Source organism: Lutjanus erythropterus, chromosome 4 (genome assembly GCF_056507025.1).
Source record: "Lutjanus erythropterus isolate fLutEry1 chromosome 4, fLutEry1.hap2, whole genome shotgun sequence".
In the NCBI taxonomy this organism is placed as follows: domain Eukaryota; kingdom Metazoa; phylum Chordata; class Actinopteri; order Lutjaniformes; family Lutjanidae; genus Lutjanus; species Lutjanus erythropterus.
The window spans coordinates 42,420,452-42,441,984 of NC_139320.1; the positions used below are offsets into that span (position 1 = coordinate 42,420,452).

General features: G+C 38.9%; 3 protein-coding genes across 9 annotated transcripts in view; 1 reads left to right on the forward strand and 2 right to left on the reverse strand.

Annotated features, from left to right (window-relative positions):
- Positions 1-7,023, forward strand: part of agfg1a (ArfGAP with FG repeats 1a) — a 30,786-nt gene extending 23,763 nt beyond the window's left edge. For all 6 annotated transcript variants that reach the window (XM_084718043.1, XM_084718044.1, XM_084718045.1 and 3 more), the window contains 5 exons: positions 696-775; positions 1,556-1,669; positions 4,559-4,711; positions 4,929-5,023; positions 6,183-7,023. In XM_084718043.1, the coding sequence (XP_084574169.1) occupies positions 696-775; positions 1,556-1,669; positions 4,559-4,711; positions 4,929-5,023; positions 6,183-6,242 (502 nt within the window). In that variant the 3' untranslated portion in view covers positions 6,243-7,023. The remainder of the gene's footprint in view (positions 1-695; positions 776-1,555; positions 1,670-4,558; positions 4,712-4,928; positions 5,024-6,182) is intronic.
- Positions 6,814-12,822, reverse strand: slc19a3a (solute carrier family 19 member 3a). The gene is made up of 7 exons (XM_084718049.1): positions 12,518-12,822; positions 10,540-10,775; positions 9,870-10,425; positions 9,675-9,753; positions 8,299-8,491; positions 7,437-7,578; positions 6,814-7,337 (listed from the first exon to the last, which is right to left on the reverse strand). Exons 1-7 carry the CDS (start codon positions 12,662-12,664, stop codon positions 7,197-7,199), a joined length of 1,494 nt encoding a protein of 497 aa, XP_084574175.1. The 5' UTR covers positions 12,665-12,822; the 3' UTR covers positions 6,814-7,196.
- A 42-nt stretch (positions 12,823-12,864) lies between these two features.
- slc19a3b (solute carrier family 19 member 3b) lies at positions 12,865-21,473 on the reverse strand. Of its 2 annotated transcripts, none has more exons than XM_084718050.1 (8): positions 21,277-21,473; positions 20,125-20,304; positions 18,338-18,503; positions 17,836-18,151; positions 16,892-17,043; positions 14,978-15,170; positions 13,654-13,795; positions 12,865-13,311 (listed from the first exon to the last, which is right to left on the reverse strand). In XM_084718050.1, the coding sequence occupies exons 1-8, from the start codon at positions 21,424-21,426 to the stop codon at positions 13,156-13,158; spliced, it is 1,455 nt and encodes a 484-aa protein (XP_084574176.1). In that variant the 5' UTR covers positions 21,427-21,473; the 3' UTR covers positions 12,865-13,155. The 2 variants fall into 2 exon arrangements, with proteins under 2 accessions (XP_084574176.1, XP_084574178.1); XM_084718052.1 differs by having other exon boundaries at positions 12,870-13,311; positions 20,222-20,304; positions 21,277-21,415.
- Between the last annotated feature and the right edge of the window lie 60 nt (positions 21,474-21,533).

A 21,533-nucleotide genomic window follows, 5' to 3' on the forward strand; every position in this document is an offset into this window, starting at 1 on the left:
AAAATCCAGCTTCAAACTACAGCAATTCTTTTGCAGAGATGTTATCATATTTGCTAACCTGAGGAAAGGATGCAGGATCATCAGTGTCTCTCCATCATAAAAATGGCAAGTCATTTGGCAGGTCACTTCTGTGTTTTATATCTATGTGCCCCATTGCTGGGACCAAGGACGCCCATACTGCCGGTTGATGAGCTTGGCATGGGATCAAAAATAGTCGAGCACAGAAGATCCCTCTGCTTACAAGTGTGTCTTGTGCATGGCCAGAAGCTTCCATCCTATACACACAATTGTTTTTAAACATTTCTTGCTAGTCTTACCCAGTGTTGGAATCCTTTTTAAGTGAAATACATTTAAACCTTTTAGCTTGGCATTTTTAACAGTGTTTAAGACGACTTCTAGCTAACAACACCTGCTGCCAGACCCATGTAGATTAGGTGCTGCTGTAATGTTGCCTGTCAATGCCACGATGTTGTCTGCAACATTTGCACTTGAAGGCAACAATGTTAATAGACAGCTCAGGTGGTACCGAAATGAGACAGCAAAATCTGCACTGTGAGTTGGACTGGTGAGTTCTGGCCTTGTAGCAACTGTTGCCAAACTGGCACAGGGTTTCAGTACCCAACACTATCCACATCTGTTCTTCTTTATTGCTGGCTTTTCTGATTAGTTTATGTGTTGACTTTGTTTCACTGCAGGGGTATGTTTGGTCCAGAGACTGGGGTGTCAACAGCACAAGCACAACAAGCTCTGCCAGGCATGGCTCAAGGATTTGGAGGTGAGTGAACCTACATGCTGTTTCCCAATAGTTTGTGCTAATTGTGTTTAGCAAATTAAATCAGAAAAGATTTAGAAACTCTAAGGTAATGGAAACACAGGACAACCCTCTTATTAGCCTTTCTGATAAATGTGGGCTGTATGTGCTATAAAATTACTACAGTTTTTTTTTTTTTTTTATCTTAATCCTCTTACTGCTTAGGACTCTACACAAATCTTGACATGCAAGCAGGAATTTAGCCATGGCCAGTTTTGTTGCATGACACCAATATTGAAAAGGTCAACAGGAGATAATTTGTGTTTAGAGATTTAAAGCAGAAGCAGGGGAGATCACCGACACTGGATATTGAGGTATAAGAAAATACTGAGCATTGCAGTAAAATATTTTGTGACACTAAGAATTCTCAAAACAGTGTGTCATGATATTGTGATACATGCAAAGATTCATGCCAGTGATTAATTTTGTGTTGTGTTAAAGCTTTTTTAAACTCCAGAGTCATACATATTGTGGTTTGTTCTTCATACTATGACCGTTTTTCCTAAAATTAGATTTTAAAAAAGCAATATATTATCTTGCTTACTGTATTGCAATATATAGAATCATAATTCTTGTGTCGTGATGTGTATTGTTTTGCCAGATTCTTGCCAATACACAGCCTTAGTGGCTGTCAACATGTTGAAATGGGGCATGCTCTGTGAATCACTGCTTTTGTTTTAACATCTTTTTGATCATGCACTTTATTTTTCTGTTTCACACTCTGTACTCATGTCTCTCCAACAGCTCAGTCAACAAATCCATTTGTAGCTGCTGGAGTTGCCCCAGCAGCAGCTCCCACCAACCCGTTCCAGAGCAATGGCAGAGCAGCAAACATGGCAGCAGCTGCAGCTGCAGCAGGTTTGTTTACTTATTTATTTACTTTTTGTTTGTTTATAGTGCATGTAATACAGCACCAAATCAATTTGCTCACTTAGTGCAATAGTGCAGATTAAAATCCTTTTTTTTTTAAATGAAGGTGTGTTATCTTACAGTAAGTTTATTATTTATTTATTATGATTTCCTTGCACATCCAAAGTGGCAACCTGAGACCACACTGCCAAACACAGAGGCAACCAATCAGGGAAGTAGAAGAGAAAATTCTAACCTAAAAAAAAGAGCTGATGTTTGTACACTGTGGAGATGGATAGCAGGATTAGCGTTGCCATTTACTGGTGTGTGCAAGAGACAGTAAGGTGCAGAAACTGAGATTCAGTCGTCTGTCTGATTGCTCTTGCCATGCTGGACAGGCTTGATGAGGGTTCTTCACGGGCAGGGTTATCCTCCCACCTTTGGTAGGTTCCCTTATGCTCTCTGCTTCCTCTCCTGTGCCTTGTCCTGGCAGTGTTCTCTTGTTTCTTTAGCATTCTGGAAAATGTTGTAGAGGTAAAAAAAAATCAAAACATAAACGCATAAACAGGAGAGAATGGGATATATCGAGTCTGAGTGTTAAATGAATTCTGCTCCATGGATAATCTTGGAAATCTGGGTAATCACGAATTTGGCAACAATAATGAATTTCCACATTCATATTGAAGAGTGATTGGAGTTATGTCATTACCTTATGATTAAAAATGTCATGATTATTGTTTTCTATCTAAATAATATGCGTCTTTTTTCCTGAAGAAGCTTCTCTAGCACCATCTACTGGTAATGGCTTCCTCAACATTTTCCTTTTTCAGTTGGCAAGAAGCATCAACACTCTTCTGCCTCTCTAGAGACAAATTTAATAAAACTATGCACTGTAATGTCTACTAAGAATCATCCAGTCACTTAGTTAGACATTTACATCTGTTGAAACTTAAAGGCTTAACTGTTGGATTTGCTTGCATATTTAGTTAATCTATTCACAGATTTGTTGAACGGGTATTAGATGAAGCGTTTCTACCAGTTGCCATCTGGCTGTCTTACTTAACCACAGTTTGATTACACCTGTTGCTCTGTGACAATGTTGTGCTCTTGTGTGGCCACTGTTGAAGCCTCATGTCTGATTCATGTTCAGGCAATAGACCTTTATCATGGCAGACATATTGATATGAAATAGTAGAGTAAACACAGGTGTTACCAATGATGCTAATTAAAGTCCTGTTTAGTTAGCAGAGCCTTTCCAGTGAAACGATATGCACAATCAGCATCACTGGTATCACCTTTGAATATCCTACTATTTGTCAATTGGCTGCTGTGAAAAAGTTCTGTTTTTCATAAGGTTTGTCTGGAGACAACCTTAACAGAATTGTGCATGTGTTTAAACTGTGCAAATACACACTGAGAATCTGAAGATCTCAATGGGAAAAAGTTTACTGACCGGTTTTCCACACTATGGATTACAGAATCATCTGTGCAGTTATTCACTTGCTAAAGGAACAGTGACCAAACCTACTGCATTGAGTTACTGATATATTTCTGTATCCTAATTCGTTGTATCAATATGTCTTTTGTTTTTTAAATTGACTGCTCTGTAATCCCTAGTTGTTCTTCCTGACTCACTTAAGTTGACTTCTTTATTGCTTTCTAACAAACTGCTGATATTAATATTTTATAAACCCAATTGCAAAAAAGTTGGGATGCTGTGTAAAGTGGAAATAAAAACCAAATTCAATGATTTGCAGATCCTTTTTAAACTTGTATTCAATTAATATGGTACAAAGACAATATATTTAATGTTCAAACTGATAAAGTGATTATTTTGTTGTTGTTTTTTTAATGTGAACTCCTTCAGAATTCAGTACCAGCAACACATTCCTAAAAACTGGAGCAGGGAATGCTAAGAAAAACACATTCCACAGGAATACAGGTTAATTGGTAACAAGTGAAAGTGTCATGGTTGGGTATGAAAGGGGCATTCTCAACGGGCTCAGTCATTCATAAGCAAGGATTGGGTGAGGTTCGCCACTTTGTGCTAAACTGTGTGGGCAAATAGTGCACAAGCTTAAAAAAAGTTTCAAACAATGTAGGGATTTCATCATTTACAAGCTAAAATATTAAAAAGATTCAGAGAATCCAGAGAAATCTCTGCATGTAAGGGGCAAGGCTGAAACTAAGATTGAATGCTCATGACCTTTGACGTCTCAGATGGCACTGCAATAAAAACCAATATAATTGTATAAACAATACTACATGGGCTCAGGAACACTTCAGAAAACCGCAGTGACAGTGTGTTACTGCTCCTACAAAACGCAAGTTAAGATTCCTGGACTGACGCAAAGCCAAGAAGTGTCTTTTTCAGAAACATCCCTGCCTGTTTCAGCAAGACGATGCCCAGACAAGTTCTGCATCTGTTAGACCAGCATGGCTGTATAGTAAAACGGTCAGGTACTAGAGTGGCCCGCCTACAGTCCAAACCTGCTCCTACTGAAAATGTGTTGCCCAACATTTTTTGAAAGTGCAAGCATCAAATCTAGAATGAGTGTGTGATATTTATGAAAAACTTTATCAATTTGAACATTAAACATCTTGTCTTAGTACTTTATTCAGTCAAATAAAAGACAAAAAATATTTGCAAATCATTGCATTCTGTAATTCATTTTTCCACAGCATCCAAACCCTTTTGGAATTGAGGTTGTACTATTTGCATTTGTTTGTTTGTTTTCTGCTGATGTGTGCCAGCTCCTGTGCAGTGTAACATTTATAAGCAAGGGTGTGTGTGCTGTAAAATTCTTGTCATAATGAAGCAATAGATTATTTTGTCATATGCCTGTAGATTGCTTTGATTAGGCTTCTTTAACCAGCTGTTGTCCTGCTGTGTTGCAGCGTCATTTGGCACAGGCTCCATGAGTATGCCAGCTGGATTCGGAAATGCTGCAGCCTACAACCTCCCCACCAGCTTTAGTGGAACCTTCCAGCAACCCTTTCCTGGCCAGGGTCCCTTCCCTCAGCCTCCTGCATATTCCCAGCAACCCAATGGTGTGTGTCCATGTGTAGATGTGGACATACCTGCATTAATAATGATGCTGAAATTCTAGCTTGTGTGTGCATCTGATTGTCATATTATTGCACTTACATTCTTTAAAATTGTCAGTTTGGAGTCAGACTATTGAACGTAATTTATTGATTTATTTTATTTAATTTATTGAGTGGACATTCATCAGATCTCTCAAATGACAACATACATGTCTTTCAGGTGGAGGGTTTCCAGCCTTTGGCCAGGCCAAGCCTGTTGTGACTCCTTTTGGGCAGGCGATGGCTGGACCGATGGTCTCTAGCAACCCTTTCCTGGTTAGTAAGAGGGGTACATGGCATGATTTGCTAGAGGAAATGAGGAATGAAGGGGCTTACTGAGGTCTTGTCATGTTTCACTCAGGTGAACTCTGTTTTAATAAATTAGCAGCCATAAAATGTGTAAGCTGCATTGTTAAGGCACATGAGCATTACCTGTGAAACATCACATTTATTCACTTTATATGGAGCTAAAATTAATACTGAATTATGTTAAATGTTTGCTGAATGAGTTAGTCTGTGTTCATGAGTTGTAAGAAATCCTAAATTATCTTTTTGAAGGAATAGATGTTTACAGTGAGCTTACTTTAGCACAAAGTTTTATGTGTATTTAGGGCAGGTTGCTTCGCGCTGTTAACAAATTGTTAAATTTAAGCTAACAATGTATTTAGTCCTAAAGGAAATTAGCATACGTGTTATCTAATCAGTCAACTTACATAATTGATATTTACCTTGGCAGACACCACTCGACAGTGTGTGTCTTTTCAAATTGGTTGTGTTTTTTCCACACATCTTTAATCTACATGGTGCTTTATCGTAATTGGAAATGATACACTTGGTCTCTCTTTTGGTGTGAATATCAGAGAAAAGGGTCTCTACTTTCTTTTCTGTTCTTCCTTCCCACCTGAGAGGCTGCTGGTTAAAATGAGGCACACACTGTTTAGGCTAGCTGGATTTGTTAGTGTTTTGAGATGGCTGATTACTGCCATGTGACTTATGTTATCCACCCAAATAGAGACAAATATTCCATATCACCCTTACTCTTCAAGGCATAACAAACATAGAATTTGTTGCAATTTTTGTTGTCAGTACGGTATTTTTTCCTTTTACATCATCAACATGATTTAGCCACCAACAAATACTACATGTTTGTGGACAAAATTAACACTGGGCTTCAGTTCCATAAGCCAAGATTGTTGCTGAAATTAAGAAATTAAGCAGCCAGTCATATTTCTTTTTCAGTTAAGTTGGATAGACCATTGATTGCGCTGACTCTGTTGTGTCAGTGCTAATTAAAAAAAACAAAAGACAAGTGGTTGGATTAAAGCTAAACACCATCACTTTATATTGATTAATAGTGGATTTATTTCAGCCCTCTTCTTAATGCTAAGTTGTTTTGCTAAATTTTTGTGTTTGTGTGTCTCTTTTTTCCCCCTAGGGTGCAGGTCCGTCTGCACAATATCCAGCAGGAGGCTCCTCAACAAATCCCTTCTTATAGCGATCCATCCAATCAGCTCCACTACAGGGTCAACAACTGGCGCGCTTGCACCTATTGCACTGTTTTGTTTCACAAGTAGCTTTAAAAACACAATGTTTGTAAGGATTTGTATTTTCTATCGCAGTTTGTCACAGATGGAACAATATGACAGACAGTCATGCTGACACTGGCTATGGCTACAAAACAAAGTGATGGTGTGTGCAGAGGGAGAGGTTGATCCCCTCTTCTCTATTTAACCTGTGAACTGGCCTCTACTGAACCACAATGTATAATCAAACTGGCTGAAAACTAAGTTATTGCATACAGTGTATCCCATTCATTATGCTGCAATTCTGTACATATTATTTTTCTTTTAGGAAATTAGCTCTTTGTGCATATCAGTATTTGTACCTAACACGAGATTTGTTAAGACAGAACTGTTGCTTGGAAAAGCTAATGGGTACTGCCACTTACTGTATTTGTGAAGAACCAAACTGTTTATTTGTGCAGGATCCTTTCTCACTTAAAAAAAAAAAAAAAGCCTATTCTAATGGCGAGCGATGAAAGGAGGAGTGACCGCTGCATCAGGGACGGGCAGGGGACCCGTTTCTCTGCCATCTCCTGCCCTGCTGACAGAGGCCCGGGTCACAACTCTTCTGAACTACAGTCAACCACATCCATAATGGGGTAACGGAAATGACTGATGAGCTGAAAACCACTTACATTGGGTATTAGAGAATTTTAAGTTAATATGTAAATATATACAGTATATATATTAAAATGAATTTTAAGTAAGACGAAATGACCAAACCATTCATTTATATGGATGTATGAAAATCTTGTATATTTGTTTTGTATAAAACAAAAAAAAAAAGATTTATATTCATGGTGTTGCATTCAATAATTTGTTTTTTGCCTATTTGGACCAAAAGCATAAGTGATTATCTCAGCTGGTAGGTGTCAAATTCCTTGTATTCAGAATCTGTGTTCATTAGAGTCTGGATCTTCTGGAGGGGTGGAGTCTTTGCTGTTTCTCTTTTCTATCCAAATGGTAAACATTCCCCGCACCGAAAATACAACAGCGATGACTGAGAAGTAGCTGGCATATATGGTGAACTGCAAAAAGAGGAAAATATTCCAGTGATGAGTGAACGTAAACACTTGCACTACGTCTACAGAAGACCTGAGTGACATTTTTCTGATCGGACGGCTCACCTGAGAAATGATGTCCAGGCTCAGTCCTCTGCTGTCAACCACAATAGAAGTAAGAATTGTCTGTAGAGCCAAGGCTCCAAAGTTGTTTGCCCCGAAGACCAGTGCGTATCTTTCCATTGTCAGGTCAGCTGCAATCTGGTACCTGAGAGAAGAGTTATTATTTAAATATTCTCTTTCCTGTTTTGTCTGCAGTGAAATTAAGCCTGAATTATTAAGTTAAATCTATGGAAGCTCATTTTACCAACATGATAAGGAGAAAACAGATCATAGAATTCAAAATAATTTTCTCAAAACAATGACTAATAACTTTCTTGTCAAGTTGAGATACAAAGTCATTTTTTTCTGCTGTAAGTCATTTTGAGATGAAACTCATTATTTTTAGATACTACATTATTTTGAGAAAGTTTCTTCTTTTGAGAGTTTCTTTATTATGAGATACTAAGTCATCTTGAGATAAGTCAATATTTTGAGAAAGTTTTTCATTATTTAATTATATTTATTTATTATATAACTTTCTTTTTACATTGTTTTGCCAAAATTTGAGATTTTCAGAAACTTTACCTTTATTATCAGTAAGTATCAATAAGTCATTATTTTGACAGGCTCTTTATTTTGAGATACTGTGCCATTATTTTTGGATTAGTAAGTCATTTTGAGAATTTCTCCTCATTTTGAGAATCTTTCTTTTTATATATTGAGAACTTAAGTCATTTTGAGAAAACTAATTATTTTGAGTTATTTCAAGGTTTCTCATTATGACTTGCAGGACTGTTTTTTTTCTTTACATTGGTAGAAAGTGGGCTTATAAATATAATATAAACCCCTTTATCTTTTATCTCTTCATCTAACACTCATCACTTACATGGCTATTGTTATCAGCAGCATGTACAGGCACTTGAATATGACATAACCAGCATAGCAGACCCAGATGTTGCCGATGAAGGTCACAAGGAAGAGCGCTGCTGCCCCAAGTCCAGAGAAGCCACCCAGGGCCAGCTCTCCCCACTGTTCCCATCTCACCTCAATGAAGCCGATACCGTAGGCTGTTGCTGCACCTGTAAAACACGTTTCATTTCAGATTATTAGACAAATCTCTTGGTTTACTTGCTTAGTTTTGCTCAATTCCTGGGTGTCTGTGGGATCGTGATTGTTATTTGATCTCATAGACACTAAACTGAGTCAATATAACATTTTGTAGCTCTGTATAAAACGTAGATAAAAACTGAATGCAATACAATACAGTACAAAACCAAGATATTAATATTATTTTCAAACTGATTAAATATATACTCATAATTAATTTGATGCCTGCAAAATGTTCCATAAAGGTTGGAACAGGGGCGTGTTTACCACTGTGATACATCACCTTTTCTTTCAACACTCTGTAAGCATTTGCATCATATTGTCTTGCTGAACAAAGCTGGGATGTCCCCAAAAAGACTTTGTATGGCAGCACACATTGCTTCAAAACCTGTGTACCTTTCAGCACTAACACACCCCCATACCCTCACAGATACTGGCTTTTGAACTTTGCACTGGTAACAATGTGTATGGTCCTTCTCTTAAGCCCAGGTCATGACAGCCATGATTTTCCAAAAATAACTGAAATTGAAATATGGAGTCTTCAGACTAAAAGCAAACCTTTCCACTTTGTGTCTGTCCATCTCAGATGAGCTTTTGACCCAGAGAAGTTGGTGACATTTCTGGATGTTGGTGATATATGATTTACGCTTTGCTTGGTATCCCCTTAACTAACTTATATGAAGCGAAAAACGGTGTTGGCCAACAAAAATTTTCCAAAGTGTTCCCAAGTAGTAGTAGTCTTTTATAGAGTATTTGATCATGCAGTTTTTGCGTCTCACCCAGTCCATGCTTGTGAATGAATGAGCCTTTGTTATTTTTTCAGTTTTAAGATTAACTATCTTGTCTTTGTATTATACTTTTTTATAAACATTTTACACGACATCCCAACTGGGGTTGTATATTAAAGGTCATCTGTCCAAAGGCATTTATTAGCTTCTGACTCTGGAAAAGCAGAGAAAAATTCTCCAACACTGTATTTCTGAACTTTTTCTGTACTCCAATCACACGTCGGCTGTTCTATGTGACAACTTATGCAATAACCAATGTAATACATCTTCATTTTCATTCACTGAGGCTCCCCTGAAACTGATAGGAGCACCTCTGGGAGGCTCACCCCCCATTTTGAGAACCTTTGCTTTATATGTTGTTGCTTACCCAACAGGTTGGACACAGCCTCCACACCTCCATTGTAGATGCTGAAGTCCTGAGCAGGCTGCACGTGCTCCCACAACAACTGCAGGTTATATTGCAGTGATCATTAAAAGTGGTCACACGATAAAGATGTACCAACAAAGTAGGTCTATCTTTTTAATTATTAACAACTTGATGTATGTGACCTTTGCGACTGACCTGGACATAGTTGACGGTCTGATTATAGCCGCAGGTGGCCATCGCCCACCACAGTGACCAGTAAACCAGATGTCTGGAGGAATAGCACTGGCGGAAGTCACTCCACAGCTGGAAGAGGACTTTGCCACAGCTTTGTGCGCCAACCACCTCCTCTAGGTTCTCAACTGGAGGCCCTTTTCCATCCCGTTCTTTTCCTGCATCATCCTCCGTTTCTCCTCTTTGCTCCACATTTTCATCTCTTAATCCACTCAGGGATCTGTTTGTGTGCTCTGTTGCGTCTCCAGCCCCGTCTGCATATTTCTTTGTATCCTCTGTCTCTGTTTTCCGTCCAGTGTGTTTGCGGTGAAAGAACATGCTTTGCTGTGGCATTGGCAGGAGGCAGGAAGTGAGGAGAGCGATGGCGGTGAGAACCAGCGTAAATACCATCATGTTGTTGTAGGACATGAGGTCGAAGCTGACGAGCAGCTGGCCCAGCACAGCGCCAACTGTGTACCCGAGGAGCTGGACACTGCGGGTGTAAGACGTGGCCTTCCGGTACCTCTTCAGATCTATTACACTGCAATAAAAAACATAAAAAGAAAATGTCACGTCTGTCCTAACAACAAATTCAAACCCTTGACACCTGGCAGTGCTGGTGCTTTGCTCTGCCCTTTGAGTCTCAGTTCATGACCTGTAGATGTAGGAGAAATAGGCCACATCACAGGCTGTCACCACCGCGTAGACGAACTCCATGGCCTGCATTGCTGCAACACTTTTCAGCCAGCGCAGCATTGCTGTGGTAATGAAGAGGGCGATGCACTGGAACACCACCACAGGCTTGTAACGCAGCCAGTCAGTCAGCAGGAACACTGGCACCAGCATGGCCAGGTAGGAGTACGTCCACACCGGTAAAACTTCATTGTTTACCTGATGGGAAAACACCCATAGTTAAAATGAACAGATGTGAAAGAGACATTGCATGTAAGATGGGAACTATTTTATAATCAGGATTGGATTTTTACCACTCAAGTAATAAAAACTGTATTTAACTTTTAATTGTGATTCACCAAATGGGTTATTCTGTAAATAATGTAACATGTAAATGTTGTTCCTGCAGGTGCAAAAAAGTAAGCTAGAATTGTCAGTGTCAGTGAATTGTTTCCATTTTTCATGAGTTAAAATTAGTCTTTGTGAGCACTTCTCCCATGCCAAGACAATCCATCCACCCAACAGGTGTGGCATATAGAGAGGCTGATTAAACAGCTGGATTATTGCACAGGTGTGTCCTGGACTGGTCACATTAAAAGTCCACTCTAAAAATGTGCAGTTTGATTTTAATCAAGGGCAACCACGCAACATACATATGCACATGCATCCAGATGTGCATGCATTCACACAACCAGTTCTCCTCCATGACTAAAATAAAAGGAGTGGGACAAAGTGGGAAAGAGTGCAATAGAAAAAGGAAGTCCAGTGATGCCTGCTGTCAGGCTCTGTGACTGTGACTCTGTATGAGTTATGAAAGCAGGCATGGCTCAAGTATAAGGGCCGATGCAAACCGTCACCAGAAAAATTAATTCTACTTAGTCCAATAATGATTCTGAATGTCTCTGCAGAGCCCAGTGATGCCTCACACAAGCGTGTATGACAAATGTATCATGGGTCATGGATGAGCCGTGGCTAAAGTGTAGGGAACGGAACAAAAGTCACTAAAAAACAAACTGCCCAGTTCAAGGAAGGTTTCCACAAGACTCTGTGATAAGTTTGGTCATGTTACATGAATCCATTTAAGTCTGTGTATTTAGTTATAGGCCACTCCCACTACCACGCCCCCTTTTGTCAGTCAATCTGAACCAAATCTGAATCAGCTGTCTCTCGGCTCATGACAAAACTCTCCACCAAATCTTGTGTATCTTTGTAAATCCATTTGAACATTATGTGCCTTTTTCCAGTAGGCCTCTCCCATTACCACACCCTCTTTTACCAAAAACACACACTTGACCTCCATGCCAAATATCAAAAACTGTGGCTACCAAAAGGGTGGGGAATTTTCTGTGGCCAACAGTATTGAGCTGCTGGTCACAGCTAACAAAGACATTTCTTGGGGACTGAACTGTAACTATTTTACATAGGGCAACAGATACCTATTTTTCCCACAGGGCATGAGGAGAAGTGAAGACCAGCCTTATTCTGCCTCTGATTGGCTTACCTTGATATTACATTAACTCTAACCAGTCACTCCACATGCCTAAACTTAATTAACCCAACCAACAAAGGCAACTAGTACAATGATTTTTACAAGATAACATTTTTGAGACATACATTTCAGAGTGGCACACCAGTGCAATAATCATGCTGTTTTATCAGCATCTCTGGATGGATTACTCTGGCAAAGAATGCCAGAATGCTAATGCAGATTTGAACAAATTTGTGACCAAAACTTTTAAGAAATAAACCTTTTTACTCAGACTCATGAATAATTGGAGCAAAAAAAAAAGTTGCTTTTATACTTTTGTTGAGTTGAGGTTTTGTTGTCAAAGCCACAGCCAACTGACAAGGCAACTGCCTATATCCATATTTGTACTTTTGACTGTCTTGATTTACATTATGATATTTTTTTGATTCATGATTTCCTCAGGTAATTCGGTCTGTTCTCTTTTCTCTCATACCTGTTCTGTTGTCAGATTCTTGTCTGGTCCTGCCAGGTATGGGATGAGGAAAGGCTCCATGGGTTTGACTGTGCTGAAGAATCCGTATACGCACAGCAGAGTAGTGGGATATCTCCAGCCTGCCCTCCACCTCCGCACTGCCTCCATCTTCAGCTCGTCTTTTACCTGTATCAGGTATGTGTGTATATGTTCCTCGGTGTGCTACTCTCTCTTTGTTGGAAACACCTGAAGTTGTCTTAGGCGTTGGGCTTGGTTTGTCAATCAACAACCCGGTCAAAGAGCAGCGTTTCCTTGGTGACGGTACAGCTCAAATTAAACAGGCAGCCAGACAAATCTCAGCAATTAATCTTTAATATATTTACTTATCAGTAATAACTGCAGATTTATTGTGCTGTTGCTTGGCTTCCGCAGCAGATTGTTGTAAAGATAACAAGTTGTAGAGATAATCTAGAAAATACCCATGGTGTCAGTCAGCGCCTAAAGGTCATTGCAGTATCTGCTGGCTCTATTTTGGAGGCAATAACATTCCCAGATTTACACTGAATAGAGAACAGTAATGCTGTTATATGATGTATGATTGTTTTATTCTCCATAAACAAATGGAACAGATCGAGACAACAACAGTTTGTTGACCTTGGTCAGAAACGTTCTGCAGAGATCACCTCCACACTGAGCTCTTGTTGCTTGGTTGGCCCTGTATGCTCAGGACTGCGTTGATTTGCACAGGCAGTGTAGGTCCCTCGAATTAGAAACAGCACTGAGATCAGAGCGTAGTAACTGCCGTAGATGATGAACTGCAGAGAGGGACAGAGAGAACCCAAAGATATTCAGTTTACTGTCATAGAGAACTCATGAAACCAAAAAATTTTTTGTTAAAAAATGAGTCAGAGTGTCAAGATATTGGGGATCAATTTAATAGTTCACAACTAATGCATTCATCTGCTAAATGCTGCAGCGCTACCATGGAACAAACTTCATCAAACATGCCTGCATGCAATAGTGAATGTTAATCACCAGGTGTCGCCCTTTTCCCACTGAAATCTTATGCTGCTTAACATACATCCTTGATCCAAAGTGAGTTCACCCAGATACTGTCAGTGTTAAATATCTGTGTGGTGCCTTGTGCATGGACATACCTGTGTCACAATGTCCAGTCCCAGCACAGCTTCATCCACAACTATGAAAGTTATGATAGTCTGAAGACAAAGGGCTACAAAAGTGTTGATCCCGAATGTCAAAGCATAGCACTCCATGGAGAGGTTGGCTGCAATCTGAAATCTGGAATGACAAAGGGCTCATAATTTCTGAGAAAACTAGTGCATGCTGAGACTGTCATAGATATTTATAAGCAGTGCAAAATAGGGCACCAGCTTCTTCAATGAGTATATCTTGCGTTTCTTTGAAAACTATTAGGAACTAAATATTGTAGGGTGGCAATACTCAATGTACAGCCCGTGCTATAGTAACAGGTAGCCGTTACTTAGTCCACAATGAAAATAAATTGTTAATTATTCCAACATTTGAGTGATTGCATGATGGAAGAGTTTCCAGCATGTTTAATGTTGTATAAAGTCGTTCAAATGGGACCAAAGCTTTTACAACAAAAATGTAGTTACAGTTATTAAGTGCAGTAAAATATCTGATTTATCTGTCATATAGGCCTGGTGTCAAAAGGGGCAAGTTAGTTTAGTTAATATATATATATATATATATATATATATATATATTTTTTTTTTTTTTTTTTTTTATTTTGTGCCTTTTATACCTTTATTGTATAAGACCACTGAAGATATGACGGGAAAAGGGGAGAGAGGGTGGGGGGATAACATGCATGTTTGTTTATTAACTGGGCCCTGGCCTCTTGTTGGTTTGCAAAAGTGTCCCCTGGACAAAGCAAGTTGAGTATCCTTGGCGTAGGTTTGGGGAATGTTGGTTGGACAAAATGAGCTATTTGAATATGGCACTTTCTTACATTTTACAGACAAAACAGTCAGTTGCTTAATGGAGAAAACAACTGGTTGATTATTCAAAAATAAAGATAACTTGTAGTTGCAAAACCAGCCTTCTTTATCTTTAAAGCTTGTTTTACAGATTAAACCACAATGCAGGATCTCCCTAACTATAGAACTTTTTCACAGCAGCCATATCTACATGAATTAGTAATATAAACACCAATGATACTAATAAAGGCTGCGTTCCATTTAGTGTCGCAGAGACTTTCCAGTAACCCTTCATGCACAGTACTCTGTTACACAATATACTGTTTCTCTGTTTGACTTGAATGGATTGGAGGCTTAACATTATCATTGATACCACCTGTGTTGACACTACAATTTTAATGTCAAAATGGCTGCCCTGAAAAAGGCGTATTCCTGTTAGATGTTCTGTAGGCTATTTCAGTTTTGTGCTCTGCTGTTCCTCCAGTAACGATGCAGAATAAAAGTTGTACTGTGAACTTACGCTGTGATGGTGATGAGAAGCATGTAGCAGGACTTGAATATGACATAACCAGCGTAGCTTGCCCAGATACTGCTGGTGAGCGCTATCAGAAACACAGCACCCGTGGCTACAGCTGAGAACAACCCTAACGCCAGCTCTCCCCACACGGCCCAGGTGACCTTGATGTAGCCCACAGAGAAGGCCGCCGCAGCACCTGGAAGAGAGAGATTAAAGAAATTCATTTGTCATTCAAGTGGGCAACACCTCCACTGTGTCTGCATTCATGTTGTGATCTATCATTAATCCTACCAACAATATTTCTTTTCTTGGATGGCGGCTTAAACAGTGACGTGGCCTCAAAACAAAACGTATGCGCACACATGCCTTCGCTGGCCTCCACAGCGCCTGCCTGTTATGATGAACCACTTCCACCGCAGCTCTTGGAATCAACCACGTTATATCAGCAATAATCAGAGAATCCATTACCCCCTGACTCTCTCTCCTTAATTGAAGCAATTACTCTTCTTCTTCTCCTGCTGAGCCAGGTTGAGAGGAAGCCAACAGGACCATGGTGCTGCTATTCTGTCTCAAAATCAATACATATTTTCCATTTAATCTGGTATCCCATAAAACCAAGAATAGCATGGTTGTTTTCATTTCATTGCAAGTTTTATAGGTCTATGTGCCATCAGACATAGCAGCTTTTAACACCACTGTTAAATTTTATTTTGCTCGATATAATGTGGTTGTGCTGCAAACTTCTGCCTTTCCTCTGTGTTAACTGAACTCCTGCTTCATTTTCCCAGTGTGGTGAAAATAAGTTATTCCCTGCTTCCATGAAACTTCAAGATAATAAAAGGTAATTTCAAAAGTAAAAAAAAAGTAAAACTTCTGTTCTTCTTCTGTCTGCCTTCTGTCCAAAGGCAACTTTCACTCTTTCATTAAACATGACTTTTTCTGCTTTTTGAAATGTTCTGTTGATAAATGACACTATTTAAAGGTAATAGTTATTTAAATGATAAATCTGACAATATTATTTTCAGCTATGGATTAGTGCTAATCCGTATTTACAGCGGCAGGACAGTGTATGTGGGATTGACTCAGTGCAATCGTGTGGCTCACTGATGTGTTTTTAATCAGGGTTTCCACATGAAGAGTCTTAAAAAGTATAAAATCCAATAATCTGAATTTTAGACCGTATAAAATCACAAACTCTTTGCTGTGAGGCTTAAATCCTAACCACCATGCCACCGTGCTGCATTAGAGAGATAGCTTCTTTGGTCACAACAGTGAGATAACTATAGAACAACAGTAATGTAGCTCATGTTGCACTTCTGGATATTGTACATTCACTGAACATTTATCAAATTATAGTGCTTTATACCAGTAGTGCAATTGTAGTGGCTGTTATACAGTACAAATAGAGCAATTTGGAATAAATACAAAATTTTATATGTGTGTATATATATTATATATATATGTACGTATACACATATATACATACACACACATATATACAGGGTGTAGTTTTTGAATTGGCAAATTCCATTAATATTATTAATTAATAAGCGATTAATTAACATGTAGTATGGAGTATGAGTGTGAAATAGGTCTTAAATTGCACTCATGATGGTCTTAGAAAAGTTTTTAAAAGTAAATGTAACTAAATATGGGGCATGAATAAGTGATACAAAGCATTGCCTACACAAGCAGTGAGTGGTAGGATAAAGTCATTGTTAATTTAATTAATTTCATGTAATTTGTTGATATTAAGAGAAATATATATCACCAGACTTTTCTTTTCTTTACTGTACTTGATAATACTGAATCAGACTGAAGTAACTCAAGTGTGATTTTACCAGAAATAAGAACATTGTTCTCTTTCTGAATACTTTTCTCTCTCACTCACACTCAGACACATACAACCAGTCTTACCCACAAGAGAGCAGGCTGCCTCTACTCCTCCGTTGTAGATGGATGAAGTGGCAGATGGCTCTATATGGTCCCACATCAGCTGGATGTAGTTGAAAACCTGCACGTAGCCGGCAGTGGCCAGAGCCCACCACAGGGACCAGTAGATTAAATGCCTGCATGATGGGAATTATTAAAACAGATTGTGATCACAGTTGCACAACCCCAATTCAAAAAAAGGCTGTGACACTGTGTAAAGCATAAATAAAAATAGAACACAATGATTTGCAAATACTTTTCAACTTGTATCCAACTGAATACAATACAAAGACAATATATTCAATGTTCAAACTGACTAACTGTGTTTTTGTTACAACAGTGTGGGTTTGTGGTTAAAAAAGGATTCAGGTACTGGACTGGCCTTCCTGCAGCCCAGACCTGTCTCCCGTTGAAAATGTGTGGTGTATTATGACGCACAAATTATGACAACAGAGACTCCAGACTATTGAGCACCTGAAGTCATATATCAAGCAAGAACGGGAAAGAATTTCACTTTCAATATTTCAGCAATCCTCCTGTCCTCACTTCACAAATGCTCAGTGAGTGTTGTTAAAAGAAAAGGTGATGTAACACAGTGGTAAACATGTCCCTGCACCTACTATTTTGAACATGTTGCAGGCATCAATTCAAAATAAATGTATGTTTACAAAAAAACCAATCAGTTTGAACATTAACTAGCTTGTCTTTGTCAATTGATTATAGATTTTTAAAAAAAGAACTTTCCAAATCATTGCTTTCTGTTTTTACTTACATTTCACAGAATGCACAACTTTTTTGGAATTGAGTTTGTAACCAGAAGGGCATTTCTTCCATCTAAAAGGTTACTACTATATGAATACATTATAGAATAAAAAAAACACAATATTAATTTCACTTTTTCAATGGCTGAATAAGGAAAAAGAAAATGCCTGGAAGAATATGACTCCCTGAAGCTCTGCCAAAGTAGACGGCCTGCGGTTGCCACATTTTCCCTGCTGCACCAGCCAGCACTGCCATTATGCTCCATCCTCTCTGTCCCCGAGCCAGATTCATCCTTAGACATCACTGGTTCCTCTGGCCCATCCGGTCCCAGCGGCCCCTCCTGCTGGGACTGCGAGCCCACAGCTGCAGCCTTCTTCCCTTTGAAGAACAGGCTCCTCTGGGGCATGGGCAACCAGAAAGAGACGAGAAAAGCCATGCTAACAATCCCCAGAGTGACAGCATTGATGTAGAAGTAGTCCACTCCTGTTGATTAGAGTTCATCAGTGCTTGCTCACATTTTGAAGCATAGTTTAGTGCAATTTCTTTGCTCCCCCGGTTTATTTTGTTATGCAGGAAGGAAAGGCAGAACTGGGAAATATATATTATCTGACATGAGATCAGTTTTCATCTTAATGTGGAGAAAATATAGAGAGTTTAGTTTACCCCTACCTGCCAGAGAGATGAGCATTTGACCCAGGGCAGCACCAAATGTATATCCAGTCAGCATAGCACTGCGCAGGTAACCAGTGGCTCTTTGATAATGCTCAACTGGGATCACACTGTAAATGTAGGACAAGTAGGCCACCTCTGTGGACGTCACTACAGCATAGTTGACCTGTTGGTGGGACAGAACAGTTTTACAGTTCTTCTCATTTGCTTTGGCCCAATTCTTAAATGGGAATCAATCAAACAAAACATTAAGTTCAAATCTCTGAATAATTTGTTTTTCGCACCTGATTTGAGTTTGTCATTAATTCAACCACATTACAAACATGTTGGTGTATGTGATCAAAATGGTAAGTACAATTGTCTAATTAGCACAGTAGCCGCTTGCACAAGGCTCACTGATCAAAACTGATCAGCTGATTCTTGGTGAAACTGTCAAATTCTTCACAACTTCTAAACATTCTTTCCTCACTTAAGCCATTACATGCAAACTGATTTATTTAATTATGTACATGTATATTCCATAAAAATCTGTCTGCTGCAGTGGCAAATGACCTGCCAGGTGACAGAAATGAAATAAGAATCACATCTCATTTTATGGAAAATTTTCTGTTCACCATATATGACTTTAAATGAGAGATCAAAGTTACATGTATTGTTCACATTGCTACACAAATGTGTTGTGTACATACAAATGTGCCTTTCCTTTCCCAAGTAATCTTTTATCTGTTGTCGAAATCTGGCTGTAAATAGCTGAGTGTGATATACAACAGCAAACCCATCATTTTTACACAGCGCAATCAGCGGTCAGTGTCAACCAAAGTCGAACAAATCAGGGATTCGTATGTAAGAAACATTTCCAGGGTTCACTACCATGTTGAAAAAACATCTTGACACTTTGACCAGTACGACTCACACAGTGACAAAACAACTTTTCATTTTGCTGGCACTGGCTGATTCACTGACACAGAAGCATCAATGAAATAAATGTTTTGGTTGAGTTACTACCTTTTGCAGACATGCAATAGAGTTGTGGTGTCCCATGAAACAGTTTAGACATTTGTACTTGGGGGCCACTGATGGTATTGTCATCTCATAGTCGGGCATGTCATCATTCAAGTACTCCAAGAAAGCCTAATATTTCTGAAAATTTACTTTTTTGTTTACATTACTAACATATTTTTGTCATACCATAAAATGCAAGCAGCATTTTCTATACATTTCCATATACATTAGTAAGCCATGTATTGGACAAAAATAGAAACTCTGTCTTCATTTTGAATTGGTCAATAATTATAAAAATGCCTAGCTGAAAATTTTCAGTTTTGTCTGTGTTTTGTGGACCGGAGGGAGGGGGAGGAGGGGCCAGAAGTGGCCCCTGTGCCGGCAGACTGAGACCCCTGGTTTTAGAGAATGTTAAGACTGCTCTAAAAAATGGGCCAAAACAATTAAGAAAAACTGTAAAGTGATTTCAGCATATGATGAACTTATACCAGTAATGCATAACATAATACAATGTCGTTTGGCGTCCATCTTGAGCAATATGCACCAGTGAAGCAAGACTGTTTTATTTCCATGAACGGCAGGACAATAGTCTTTTTCTTTATGGAAACATTGTTTTTAGGGTGTAATAAACTTGTACTGGGACACACAACACCAAGGGCATCTCTGATTCAAACAGTAAGTGCTGCAGCTTTGATTATTCTGAATAAAACTGAAGTGCTGCATGTGAAGCATTATCACTATTCAACTGGTTTCAACAATTTTTTTTTATCAGTATTTCAGTGGACCTGGAGGAAGATCATAGCAGGCAGACCCGGGACAAAGCAGAGCAGGATGTAGTTGGAGACCAGGAAGAGCCCCTGTACCATAATGAGGGGCTTATACCTCAGGAAGTCGGTCAGGAGGAAGACGGGGAAAAGGAACGCCAAGTAGGAGTAGGTCCATATAGGGAACAGGTAGTTGGTCACCTGTGGGGAAAAAAACAAGCACCACAGAAGAAGAAAGGCTGTCCTGGCACACTGTTTCTGTCTCTTGTCCATTGCATGCTTATCTCATTGTCAATCATAAGTGAAGAGTGGTTGGTCTCATAAAAGTGCATCTAATAAAAGAGATACAGTACTTCACATTTTCAGGTTGTAAACTAAATCTTTGCATTGGTGTAGATTTTGGGTGGGATGGAGGAGACAGGCCACCCTCGATATTTAGAACACATCTTTTCTTTCTTTCTTTCACTCCAATTGATCATGAGTAGGCAAAATAACTATTAAGCTAGCTAGCAAAAATACAACATTTTGTTGACTTTTTAGCTAGCTTGCTTACAAGATAACATGTTGGTAAATTTTTAACTGATAGCAAACAATGTAACGTTTTGTCAAAGAATACAGTGCAACCAAAAGTAAGTCCACTTCACAAAGCACCAAAAGCACTCAAATTTCTGTATTTATTATTATTATTATTATTATTATTATTATTATTATTATTATTAACATCAGTGTTATTATTAATTTGGGTAAGCAAGCATTAAATTCTATTTAAGTTTATTTATTTCAGTTTAAATTGATAAAAATAAATAAATAAATAAAGTTTTTAATAGGGCAACAGAGCTCTGCTTAGATTTAAATTTGGATTTACTCATCTTTAGCTTTGCTAAACTCATAGAATCAATTTTAGATTAGTCTTTGTGTGGACAATCCAGTCCATATCCATTATATTTTGAATTGTCACCTGGCACATGATTTTTTTTTTGTTTTCCTTTACATAAATAAAAACAGCCACACTATAAATTGATGCAGAAAAAGCACCAGAATGAAGGACAAGAAGTTTTTGATGCTCAAGATTTCTTACTCCCACTTGATCCCCCCAGTGTTGAAAGTAAACCAATGCCCTTGTGTGCATGTTTGAACAGAACAGTATGTAGTGTATGTGTCCGTCAGTCTTACCACTTCTTCAGAGATGTTCTTGTGTGGTCCAATTAGGTATGGTGTGAGGAAGGGCTCTGCTACTCTGCAGTTAGCAAAAAACCCATAGAGTGACAGGACTGCAGTGGGGTAAACCCAGCCGGAGGACCTCACCTTGTCCCAGCAGCCCATGATTTCACCTCAGCAGAATCTCCTCAGGATCCTTGGTTTTTATTTCCAGGAGCGCTGCCTGAGCACCTCTGTCTTAATTTGAAGTCTGGCTATATCCTTTAAGTGCA

Coding starts and splice junctions, on each gene's coding strand:
- slc19a3a (XM_084718049.1), bottom strand. CDS start 12,664: ATGGAGGCAGTGCGGAGGTGGAGGGCAGGCTGGAGATATCCCACTACT. Junction 10,776..12,517: donor AGAATCTGACAACAGAACAG/GTATGAGAGAAA, acceptor TTTTCCCATCAG/GTAAACAATGAAGTTTTACC. Junction 10,426..10,539: donor TATTTCTCCTACATCTACAG/GTCATGAACTGA, acceptor TTTTTATTGCAG/TGTAATAGATCTGAAGAGGT.
- slc19a3b (XM_084718050.1), bottom strand. CDS start 21,426: ATGGGCTGCTGGGACAAGGTGAGGTCCTCCGGCTGGGTTTACCCCACT. Junction 18,152..18,337: donor AATGCTCATCTCTCTGGCAG/GTAGGGGTAAAC, acceptor TCTAATCAACAG/GAGTGGACTACTTCTACATC. Junction 17,044..17,835: donor AGGGAGTCATATTCTTCCAG/GCATTTTCTTTT, acceptor CCCATCATGCAG/GCATTTAATCTACTGGTCCC.